Source organism: Sinocyclocheilus rhinocerous, unplaced genomic scaffold (genome assembly GCF_001515625.1).
Source record: "Sinocyclocheilus rhinocerous isolate Xijiao unplaced genomic scaffold, SAMN03320098_v1.1 scaffold157, whole genome shotgun sequence".
NCBI classification, from domain to species: domain Eukaryota; kingdom Metazoa; phylum Chordata; class Actinopteri; order Cypriniformes; family Cyprinidae; genus Sinocyclocheilus; species Sinocyclocheilus rhinocerous.
This window is the reverse complement of record NW_015665038.1, coordinates 1,131,197-1,144,160: the sequence shown is the minus strand read 5'-3', so window position 1 is coordinate 1,144,160 and position 12,964 is coordinate 1,131,197. Positions and strand designations below refer to the sequence as shown.

The window sequence follows — 12,964 nt, the reverse complement described above, 5'->3', positions numbered from 1 at the left end:
GCTGTGTACGAGGGGGTTGGGGGGTATTTCTCTTGAACTGTTGATGGTGGGAGGAAGTGTAGAGATTTATGATGAGGCTGATTGTCCCTCTCTTTCCTCCACAGTGGCTGACCGGCGGAGAGAGTGAGACGCACTAAATCACTCCTGCCACTGAGCCCCTGCACTTGGCGTTGATCCTTAAGAGATCAGTCAGTCAGACACATCTCAATTTGTCTCCCTGAGAAAGTCACACTGCACAAGGATTTTGGTTTTCTATCACTAACCCTTGATTATACCACTGTTTGATGGAGTTGCTCCTGTTTTGAGGGGTGTGGTGTGCTCATTTCAGCTGTGCTGTTTGTTGGCCTGCACTATCACTGCTAATAAATCTCTATAGGAAAGCGTAGTTCCTGAGAGTATAGATTTATTCTGACAGAGTAATTACAAAACCTGTAACGGCCAAGTGATAAAGAGGCTATAAAAAAATAAAAAATAAAATAATATATATATCCTTTTTTTTTTTTTCTGTCTCTCTTATTTTTCTATCTTTTTTTCTTGCATGATTATTGAAGTTAACAGGACAGACTGACCTCAGGGCTGTTTCTAACTCCTGATCGATAGTGAGGAATGTGAACCTAAGACCTCCACTGACCAAACTCAGTTCTACTGTCATACACAGGAATCAGAAAACACTGTGCTTGCCTCATTTTTTTTCTTCTAAAACTGGTTGACATTATCGCAGTTTAAACAAGGTATTTAAACTATTTACAATTATTGTAGTAAAATAACAAGAAGAGATGAACATGTTTAGTTTAAATGTAAAAGAGCAGATTACAATTATTTAATTGAATTAATTAAATAAGTATTTAAAGGGACAGTTCACCCAAAAAAGAAAATTCTGTTATCACTTACTCACCTTCAAGCTGTTCCAAACCTGTATGGATTTCTTTCTTCTGTCGAACACAAAAGAAGAAGATAAACATTTGACAGTAGCCTGTAGCCATTGACTTGGTAGCCACTGACTTCTATAGTAATTTTGCCATACTATGGAACTCAGTGGCTACCATCAACTGTTTGTTTACCTACATTTGTCAAAATATATTTTTTGTGTTCAACAGAAGAAAGAAACTCATACAAGTTTGGAACAACTTAAGGTGAGCAAATGATGATAAAATTGTCTTTTTTTGGGTGGACTATCCCTTTAATTTCAATGATGCATTAAAATAAAAAGTGATTGCATTCTGAACTGAACTGATCCTTATTGCATTTTTCTAGTGATACAGATATCATATTTAAAATGAATCACATTTAGATTTATTAGGCTTGATACATTCTCTCTATAATGGTGCTTGAACTGAGGAATAATTGCAATCATTCTTGGAAAGCAATTTTGCTCTCCTCAGAGTAAAATGCTGTTTGAAAAGTGAGTATGCTCTCTCAATCTCACCAGCTGTTATTGTAACCTATGACTCTCTCCTCATCCGTTCTTACAGCTATGAACTGCAGTATATAGCTAGAGCTCAGAAGCTGAACTGTGCCATTTGCTTTGAAAAGCTATTTGACCTCTAAACTTACAATTTAATTAGATCTGAGGCAGCATTTTCTGTGCTCAGACAATCACTATTGGAGAGGTGTCAAGTTTGCATTGAAGTAGTGCAGTATAATGTGGACCAACAGGATTGAAATTTCAAGGCATTTAAACAAACATCAAATCTGAACACACAGCTAATTACAGCTTCTAATCTGTCTATAGAACTCCAAACTATCAAAACCTTTTCTCAGTGTCAAGACAAGCTCACTGACATCTTCGCAAAGCGAAGCTCATGACCTGTTTGAAGAGATTACATAAGTATTTGCAACATTATAATCACAGTTTCAAAGATCCCATTTGCTCTGTTCAGGTTAAAAATGGACATACTGAACATAAAGTACATCTAAGTATTTACATATAGGCCTACATATGGATGCATTCATATAGGTTCATTTTTATGGCAGAACTTTGAAAGATATTGTCTCTCACTTTGCAACCACTCTTTCTTTATATTTCTCTTTATAGCCAACTGTACATTTATGTCCGTTTTTAATATACCATGCCATGAAATTTATATTTAAAAAATTATATAGCTATTAGTATCTCCACCTCACATTATAATTAATCCCCCTTTGGCATTGAGTAAAACCCTCTATCTATATTAATCTATGCATATTCATTTAAATACTTGTTTCATAATGCTAATGAATGGTTTTGATCTTTAATGTGCCATGTACATTAATTAATGATGAATTCTCTGGAGGATTCAACACCAGTGAGACACACAACACATTTAGTTTTCCTATAGATAGACAACCTTGAGGTTGTCAGTCCTGTTCAAACAGGAAAGAGAAAAAAAAAGATAAAGATAAAAGATAAACCAAATTAATATGTTCCCCCCTAACATAACATAACATAACATTTAAGACCTTAGTTGGTGTAATGCCATATTACATTTTGGGCATCATGAAAAAGAGGCTGTGAGGGATCGAGTTACAATGTATTGTACTTTTTTTTCTTTTTTTTTACTTATATGACAAAACATATTTCCAAAAAAAAAAAAAGCCTTCAGGAGACAAAAACTCCAGTTTTGAAAGTTATGAGTTGGTGAAAATTACATGATCTAGGGCCTTTGTCCACCTTATTTTGCAGTGCAGAAGAAAGATATTTTTCTGCAAATGTGAAAGTCTTAGGTAAATAACTGTCATAGGTAAATAACTAAGAACAACTAAGAAAGTGCAGTAGATGGCAAAACTATTTACACTAAAAACCAATGTGTGTGTAATATGATAATAAATAAAAATAATGTGATAAGAAATACCAGTTTGCAATATCAAGCAGTAAAACGGACTGTTTTTGTACAGCTAAAATAACTGAATGACACCAGAAGTTTGCACATGCAAATTACAAATGGCCACGCCCGCTCTTATATTAATAAAGTGGATACAGTGCATGCCATTGTAAACGCTGTAAATCTATCCCTCACATATAGCCTCCTTTTCATTTAACTTAATATGACGTCTAAAACGAATAAGGTCTATAGTCATACCAGTAAAAAATATTAAGTACACATTTTGATGTAATTGTCTTACAGTCTGGAGGGGGTGTTTGCAACAGTACCAGTACCACATTGTAAAAGGTAGAACAGGCTTGTCGCTGTAAAAGCGCTGGTGGTCGGAGTCCCCCTCGGTAGGGTCCCTATGGTGAGGCAGTGCTTGATCGCTGAAGGAATACTGGGAGTAAGTGAGCGAGCGCCCTCGCGGAGTTACAAACTGGATGGAGCCGATTGAAGTACATACTTTAGTTCTATTAAGTGGATTTTGACAGCGGATCTCTGGCTTCAGTCTGACGACGTTTCCTGCTGGATCCACTGGGGAACATAAATCATTATTTGCAAGAAACAAAGCTGGCATGCGCTAATATGGAAACCAAACCATTCTTGTCTCTAGGTGAGTTTGACTCTAGGGAAATATGGTTTCTATTATGATAAGGCTAATGTCATGCAGAGGTACAGACATCTACCAGTTTCTGCTCAGAAGTGCTGAACGAAACAAAACTATTCTGCATGTTTACGTTCATATATGTATGAGTGTCTTAAACCTGTTTTCCTTAAAATAGTAACATTTCTTCATTTTCGTGGGCAGGTAAAGGGAATGAAATAGAAGTAATAAGCAAGCGAGCTACTATAGTTAATAAAACGGTGATGAGCGAGATTGTCACTATTATAATAAGTTTATATCTATGATGTATTTGTTATCATCAGTATAATAATAGGATAAAGGGGTGCTACTAAATCAATTAACTAAATCACAATTAATTATAAATGACTAATAATCAATGAAGTGCAGACTCGATGACTTCAGTCAAACAGTGAATGTTAATAGTTTATTGAAGCGCGCTCGTTCTTCAGTTGTGCGCTGTCACATTTATCACTCTAAACGCTTATGGCAAGCTGTTTTAACAATTATTTCTGTACACTAACGAGCATTTATTTTTACGTCTCTAGTACTTTTTTATGCATTTAATTATTTATTTGCTTGTCGTCACTATGTTAACAGTGACAACTAGTATTCCATTCCATTGGTAATAAATATATTTCTCCCCCCGTCATTTAATTCAATGGGGATCTGTGGTTCAAATTTAAAATACTCACTTTAGACTACTAGTGTGTATTCTAGTTGTTACTGGTAGACGTAGCTATTGCAATTTTACTAGTAATTTATCAGGTGCTAGTAACCTACTTCTAACTATTCAAATGATTATTATTGTATTTTTTTATTGTATTTTTTTTTATTCCAGGTTTCTTAGTACTAATTTAATAGACACTATACCTATTTATTAACTGTATTTTGTATTCCTGTTGTTACTGGTGATATTTGAATCTTACTATAAAGTGTTTTTTTTTTCGGAAAGACGTATCATTGGCTGAACAATCAGTATATTGTTAAACAACAGTACAGTACACTAAAAGCTTTGTACTTCTATCTCTCACAGCCTCATTAAAATTCCTGGCAAACACTTTATTTGCATGTATTTACTATAGTAATAACAGTAAATTATGCATCAAAAAGCAACTAACCCTAAACCAAACCCTAACCATAATTTTATAGTAAGTACAATTTGTTATTTAATATTTACACTATTAGTAATATAAGTATTGAATATTATAGTCAATTTAAAGGAATAAATGTTAAAATGGCTTGCCATGAAAGCTCAACAAATCGATGTCAGCAGCACACTTCAGTAGTTATCTCGACCACTTCAAAGGGCGGTACACCAAGCTCTGAGTCCGGCTGAGATTTGAAGACTTTACTAGATCTCGGATTTATCAAGGTCTTTCTTTTCTTTGGTTTGCTTGGTAATTATATGCTGCGGTCATGATAGAGTGCAAAAGTAGTCTGTTCTTACCTGAGCTCCTCTAACACCACATCAGCCTCTGTCATCTCTCTGTTTCTCAAATGCTTAACTGGAAAATCATAGTTTGGCTGTAGCCATTGAGATTTAGAAAGTAATAACTCATGACATATGTGATGGTACACAGGATGTTGTATAAACTTGAACTGAAATTGTTTTGCAATACAATATCAATATTCATTTTCCAAGCCACCTATTTATACATTCCTCCTGCATGTTGGAATCCCAGTGTAAACAGCTAGTTTTGAGGCTCAGTGTGTGCAACTTTACTGGCATTTTAAAAGTTTGCTCTCTATAGGTCTCTGGGGGCCACAACCTTTCCTTGGAGCATCCCAAGTCCATGAGCGTTATTAAGAAATAGAGGGTCCCATTGTAAGAAGGCCCGTCTGTGGTAGTGAGGGGGGTGTATACGGGTTGCCGGACCACCCCAATAAAAGAGAACCCGTTTGGTTTTACGGCAGAGCAGTTTTGTGTTTCTGAAGAGGTGATTGGTCCTTTGTGAATATCTGCAGCTGTCAGTTTTATAAGAGTGGCTTTAAAGGGAAAGTTAATTGCTTAAAGTGACAGCGTCTCTCAGACACCCTCCAGCCACTGTCTGTCCAAATCAAAAGCAGTGCGGGATGTTTCTAGACAGGACTACAGAGAAGGCCAAACTGCACTTGAGAAAGTCTGTCTGAAGTGTCAGGTGATACACACACATTGCAGGAGGAGTGTGTGTTTGGATCTTCTCTTGTTTCACTGTTGTACAAACTGTTGCAATTTAAGCATCAGCTCTTAAAGCCTTTTGAAAGTGATGAGTGATGGCAGAGGGGGTATACTTGATCGGCTCAAAAAGCTGCCCTGTTAATCATTTGTTCTATGCAGTGTATGCATGACTCCTTGATAAAGGCAACTCTGCACCTTGTACTGTGGACCTTGTTTGGTTGCATACATGTAGAGTAAGCTTTAAAATACAGTGTAACAGTGGGCACCAAAAGTCTGAGACCACATCTGGGATTTTTTTTTTACCTGAAAATAAACTGAAAGCTTCGGATTTTGAAACATTTGAAACAAGAAACGCTATGACGTTGAATAAATATTATGGAAGCCTGTTTCTGCCACAGAATATAAATGTGACTTTTTATCTCAGAGGTCGGACTTTTTTTCTTGTAATTCTGAGTTTACATCTCACAATTCAGACTTTTTTTTTTTGACTAAAATGTCTGAATTGCAAGATATAAACTCAGAATTCTGACTTTCTTTCTCGCAATTCTAAGTTTACATCTTGCAATTCTGACTTTTTTCTCAGAATTCTGAGTTTACATTTTGCAATTCTGTTTTCTCTACAAAATAAAAAATTAAAATTATAAAAGATAATTGCGATTTTTTTTTAAATCTAACAATTCTGACTGTTTTCTAGCAATTGTGAGTTTATATCTCACAATTCAGACTTTTCTTCTCAGAATTGTGAGTTTATGTCTCTCAATTATAAGTTTATATCTTGCAATTCTGGGGGGGGGAAATCTAATTTATGAGATAAAAAGTATGTTTGTGTGTCTGTGTGTGGTAATAAGGTAGATTGTCATCAACACCAAACTTTAGTCAAATTGAAAATAGCAGGCATTAACAACTTCTTTAAGAGAGTGTTTTAGACCAGTCAAGTTTTTTTCTCTGGTGCGCGACGGGTGTTAATGGGATTACACTTGACCTTATGCATGGTAATTCAGTTTAAGTTAATGAATTTTGAGAATCTAAAGAATGTACAATACCTCTCCCATCCCCACTTTCCATCTTTATGGCAGCATAAGTACCATGTCATTTAGAGTGTGAAGGATGTGTGTGTGTGTGTGTGTGTGTGTGTGTGTGTGTGTGTAGACAGACTGTAGACTCCTCTGAATTTAATGCTGCACATTGTCTAGAGGCAGGTCACCACCAGTGTAATTATCTAATATGTTGAAGTCTGTGTCTGTCTTTGTTTTTGCGTGCTGCAACAGACAAGTAATTGAGAGGTCCAGCTGTCTAATTACTAGGTGCAAACTTTTGAGGTCAACTTCTTCACTGCACATGACACTGATATTTACAAAGTGACCCTTGTCTGTGGCTGACCTGAGTATAGTGTTATGTAAGGCCTTTTTCAGGCTACACACACAAACAGTATGTAAGCAAAGCAGCAGTTACACAGCATGCTTTCACGCTGTCCCAAAATTAAATGATCTGTATTCAGTCCATTACTTGCTCTATTGTTACACACTACCAGTGAGAAGTTAGGTTAGGATTTATTCTTTAAGATTAATAATTTTATTCAGCAAGGACTTGGTTACAAAAGATTTCTACTTCAAATAAATGCTGTTATTTCGAACTTTCTATTCATCAAAAGAATTTTGAAAAAAAAAAAAAATCACAGATTCCACAGAAATAACTGTTTTCAACATTGATAATAATAAGAAATTATTCTTGAGCACCAAGTCAGCATTTTAGAATGATTTCTGAAGGATCATGTGACACTTGAGGACTGAAATTTTAAAATAAATTAAAATAGAGTTTGAAACTGTTATAATATTTCATAATATTACCGTTTTTATTGTATTTTTTCATTAAACAAATGCAGCCTTGGTGAGCATAAGAGGCTTTCAAAAACATTAAAGGGATAGTTCACCCAAAATTTTAAATTCTGTCATTAATTACTCACCCTCATGTCGTTCCAAACTCGTAAGACCTTCGTTCATCTTCGGAACACAAATTAAGATATTTTTGATGAAATCGGAGAGCTCTCAGGCCCTGCATAGACAGTAACGCAACTGTAATGTTCCCAGGTCCAGAAACGTAGTAAGGACATCGGTAAAACAGTCCATGTGACATCAGTGGTGCAACTTCAATTTTGTGACGCTATGAGAATACTTTTTGTGCGGAAAGAAAACAAAAACAACATAATTTATTCAACAATTCTTCTCCTCCGAGTTACGTCTTCTGCCATTTTGGAGAGTTCCCTTTAATAATCTGCGTAATCAGCGTTGTTTACACTTAGGGGAAAGCGTGTGTATGCGTTGTGATACTCTCTCTATATATATATATATAGTGCTGCTTGAAAATTTGTGAACCCTTTAGAATTTTCTATATTTTTGCATAAATATAGCCCAAAACATAATCAGATTTTCAGAAGTCCTGAAAGTAGATGAATATAACCCAATCAAGCAAATGAGACAAAAATATTTTCTTTGACATTTATTTATTCAGGGAAATTATCCAATATTATATATCTGTGAGTGGCAAAATTATCTGAATCTCTAGGATTAGCAGTTAATTTGAAGGTGAAATTAGAGTTCATCTGTTCAGAGATGTTTCAATCAATGGAATGACTATCAGGTGTCGGTGCATGCCCTGTTTTATTTAAAGAACAGGGATCTATCAAAGTCTGATCATGTTTGTGGAAGTGAATCATGGCACAAACAAAGGAGATCTCTGAGGACCTCAGAAAAAGAGTTATTGTTGCTCATCAGACTGGAAACGGTTACAAAACCATCTCTAAAGCGTTTGGACTCCACAAATCCACAGTCAGACAGATTGTGTACAAATGGAGGAAATTCAAGACCACTGTTACCTTACCCAGGAGTGGTCCACCAGCAAAGATCACTCCAAAAGCAAGACATGTAATAGTCCACGAGGTTGCAAAGGACCCCAGGGTAACCTCTAAGCAACTTAAGGCCTTTCTCACATTGGCTAATGTTAATGTTCATGAGTCCCCCATCAGGAGAACACTGAACAACCATGAAGAACCTTATCCCATCTGTGAAACATGGTGGTGGTAGTATCATGGTTTGGGCCTGTTTTGCTGTATCTGGGCCAGGATGGCTTGCCATCATTGATGGAACAATGAATTCTGAATTATACCAGCAAATTCTAAAAGTAAATTTCAGGACATCTGTCCGAGAACTGAATCTCTAGAGAAAATGGGTCATGCAGCAAGACATCGACCTCAAGCACACAAGTCGCTCTACTAAAGAATGGCTAAAGAAGAACAAAGTTAATGTTTTGGAATGGACGAGTCAAAGTCCAGACCTTAATCCACTTGAAATTGAGTTGAAGTGGTTCTGCACTGAGGAATGGGCTAAAATTCCAACAAGCCAGTGTGCAGGACTGATCAGCAGTTACAAGAAACGTTACTTGCAGACAGTTATTGCTGCAAAAGGGGGTCACAGATACTGAAAGCAAAGATTCACATACTTTTGCCACTCACAGATATGAAACACTGGATAATTTTTCTCAAGAAATAAATAACAAACTATATTTTTTTTTCTCAGTTGTTTGATTGGGTTCTCTCAGGTCAACTTTCAGGATTTGTGTGAAAATCTGATGACATTTTGGGTCATATTATGCAGAAACATAGACAATTCTAAAGGGTTCACAAACTTTCAAGCAGCACTGTATATTCCACAATTATATTATGTTAATCTTGCCCTTGTGCATATGGTTTAATGCTTTCATCTGGTTTATGGATTTTGTTCCAGACAGCACATTCTGCAAAGTGCAAGTCAGAACATATCGTAACTTAAACCTCTACTGACTGTAAATACTGTCCATAAAAAGCTACTATGTCTGCTTAAGGTATCCTTTCCTCCCTTTTTGCCTTTCACTGCTCTTTTCGTCTCCTCGTCCTGTACACACTCCAGCTCTTTTGAAGGATATGTTACAGGCCGAATGCAGAACAGTCAGTACTTCAGATAAGATCTGATGAAGTTATGGATCTTGCATTTCTTCTCCCATGAGAGCAGCAAATTATACACACCAAAGAATTCCATTAAACAGTAACGGGGCCCCCAAACTACTGTTCATGTGATACTCAGACAGGTGTTATTTGCTGCACTTACACCCTACGGGACAGACGGATCCAATTTGCACCCTGGAGAAGACGGCAATTTGAAAAGAAGTTCAGTTCCTCTGAGTCACTGGCTTGTTTTAGATTCGCCTGTAGTGAGATTCTGTTTTATTTATTTTTGATAATTAGTTGAATCATTGCTACTTATTTTAGGAAAGAGGCTTTATGACCTTTATGATGTAAAAAAGGTGTTTAAGGGTGTTTTATTGAATACACTTTTGCTTTCATTTAAAGGGACAGTTCACCCAAAAATAAAAATTATCTCATCATTTACTCACCCTCATGTTGTTTTCAAACCTCTATGACTTTCTTTCTTCTGTGGAGCATAAGTTAAGATATACTGAAGTATGTCTCAGTTGTTGATGACAGCTGATGACAACATTTTCCATTTTGGGTGAACTGTCCCTTTAAATTACAGCAAAACTGCTTTTCCACAGACTGGTAAAGAATGAAAAGTAGATTAGTTATGGCGACTCAGGTGTCACACAAATTATTGTTCCTGCTGGGCATGTTGGGAGTATTTTTATGTGTGCGGATTGTTATGTCCATGCAAGCGTGAGCTTCTGTCCCCCTTCATGCTCTGTGCATGTTGACAGGAGACACACTTGCGCTATGTGTCTTTAACTTTATTACCGTCACAGTAATGAGCATCTGCCACCACGTGTTTGCTAAAACACTTTTTCTGACATTAAAGAATGTTGAAGGCTGTGTTCAAACCACTTTGAAAGCTCAGTATGTGGCACATTCCCTTCATGTCTATACAAATACCTCAAATATACCCATTTCATGCTTATTCATGTTTTTTCATGTAAGGTTGCATCTATAGTTTTTATTATAAACTTGATATATTTCATACCACAGGCTCAGAATATATATATATATATATATATATATATATAAAGACCTCGTAAATGCCTCAGGCAATGGCATGACACATACTAGTTCCTCCCTAGTCAAACTTGTGGCCCCCTTGTGGCATTAATGAGACACTGCACCGGTTTCGATGAGCCTTGTGACACACAGACAGCTTCAGGAAAATATCACATTTCATCCTGTTGTTTGAGCGTCAGCTGGTGGGCTGGGTTCAGTAATTGTATGCTTACTACTAGGGGTAAATGAAAGCCAATCCATCTGAAATAATATCAATGTGTTGTAACGCAGAGCTATCTGAGGGGATTGTGTTACAGGTACCCCCTGCACTCACCGTATATGTAATTACTGGAAAAACTCAAGCTGTGGGAAAAGGAAGAATTCAGAATATTAGAGCAAACATTGTAATACCATTCTTTTACTTTAGGCTATACAGTTATTTAGCTAATTCACACAAAAATGAAGAAAGCATCGTTTTGGCAGACAAAATGGCAATCTTTATAACGAAATAAAGAATAGGGTGTCCAAATATTTAATTAGTGTGTCTCATGAAACTGTAATGAAAGTACAAGGCACCATGACATGTTCAGACACACCCGGCACGGCAGAGATCTGGAAATGCCCCCAGCATGTGGTGTCATTCACCATCTCACACATTTCTGACACACCCTATCTTAAACGGACATTTCGCAATGCACACTTAACACGCAGATAGTTACTGTCTTTCAACTGCATGCTGAATGCTGAATGAATGAGTGAGTGTGTGAATTATTCATGCTAAAGGATTAGCCACTCCTCATACATAAAATGAAAGGCCCATGATAGTCCCTAGCCTAGGCTTGCTTAATGACCCTAAGAATGGACCAGACTATCGAGTTTTTTGGTTCACTTTTCATGACTTTGTGGTTAATACGTGTAATTTTCATAACATACTATTTAAATTCCAGAATATCCGCAGTGACTGAGTTTTAGGCCCACTACTGAGATGTTGTCGTAAGATTAACTAAAATGGTTAATAGTGAAACCAGTTAAACAACACAGCTTGTAGAGCACTCAAAAGACATTTGACTGATTGTCAAATGTCTTTTGAGTGAGTGACGTGTTGAAAAAAAAAAAAAAAATGGACCAGTTTGTCTTCACGTAGTAGAGATAAGGTCATTCTCTCAGTATGGCTTCCTGGGACTTTCAAGTTTTTGGAATGTTCCAGATCAACGTTCCTAGAATGTTGCATTGTGAAAAATGAAAATTCAGTTAAAAGAACGCTTAGGAACATACTAACCTATAAATAACATTGACTTAATGTTATGGAAACTGGAATTTTCTTAACCTTCCTAGGGTGTTGACCTAAAGTTGAAAAGTTGAAAGACTGTTGCTGTTTTTTCATGCACCTGTCAAATTTGAGATTTTGGGCTTTTTGATTTTTCATAAAGTGTTTTTTTTCAGACTAGTGGAAAGAAAACATCCAAAAGACACTGTTAATTGTTTCTTTTATAGCACTTTATCTATTTGTGTCAATAGATTTCAATTACAATGCATATTTTTAAAGGAGTCATATGATGTTGCTAAAAAGAACAGTATTTTGTGTATTTGGTGTAATGTGTTTATGCGGTTTAAGGTTCAAAAAACACATTATTTTCCACATACTGTACATTATTGTTTCTCCTCTATGCCCCGCCTTTCTGAAACGCGTCGATTTTTACAAAGCTCATCGGTCTGAAAAAGCGAGGTGTTCTGTGATTGGCCAGCTATCCAGTGCGTTGTGATTGGCCGAATACCTCAAGCATCTGACGGAAATGTTACGCCCCTTAATATACTGTGATGCCATGTCCGGCCGGAGCGACGAGACAAAAACATTAAAACCCATTATAAACGAGGCATTTGTTGCATCCAGTGGGGACATAATTACAGATTATAATGACTTATACTGTCTTTTTACACATTGCGCTGCATTGCATCGCGCCGCGTAAACATAAAACCATGTCTGCATTTGTGATCGGAAAAATGACAAACAACAAGCGCTACTCTACACTGCTCAAAACTCGCGGTTGAATCGTCAGTGGCAAATCCTTTAAATATAAAAAAACGTACTTACAGTCTGTGAGTCAGAACAGCCGGCATTGTAGTCTACTCTACCAGGACCAGGACACGGTCCTCCATAAAATGTACTGCACACATCTGAATATTTGGGTTGAACTGTTCTGGAACAGTGTTGTAAATACAACTTAACCACTGATTTCTAGTCGTGTCCTCTTTTGGAAGGCCAAACAAAGTAATGTTAGTTTCGCTTTCACAACGAAACACAGCGTCACAAACGGCGG

The 12,964-nt window shown here is 36.6% G+C and overlaps 1 protein-coding gene across 1 annotated transcript in view; it reads left to right on the top strand.

Moving 5' to 3' along the window:
* Nucleotides 1–3,285: 3,285 nt before the first annotated feature.
* The window catches only part of rxrab (retinoid x receptor, alpha b), a 56,719-nt gene continuing 47,040 nt past the window's right edge, over nucleotides 3,286–12,964 (top strand). The window contains exon 1 of the mRNA XM_016542007.1: nucleotides 3,286–3,459. Within this exon, the coding sequence (XP_016397493.1) occupies nucleotides 3,432–3,459 (28 nt within the window). The 5' untranslated portion in view covers nucleotides 3,286–3,431. The remainder of the gene's footprint in view (nucleotides 3,460–12,964) is intronic.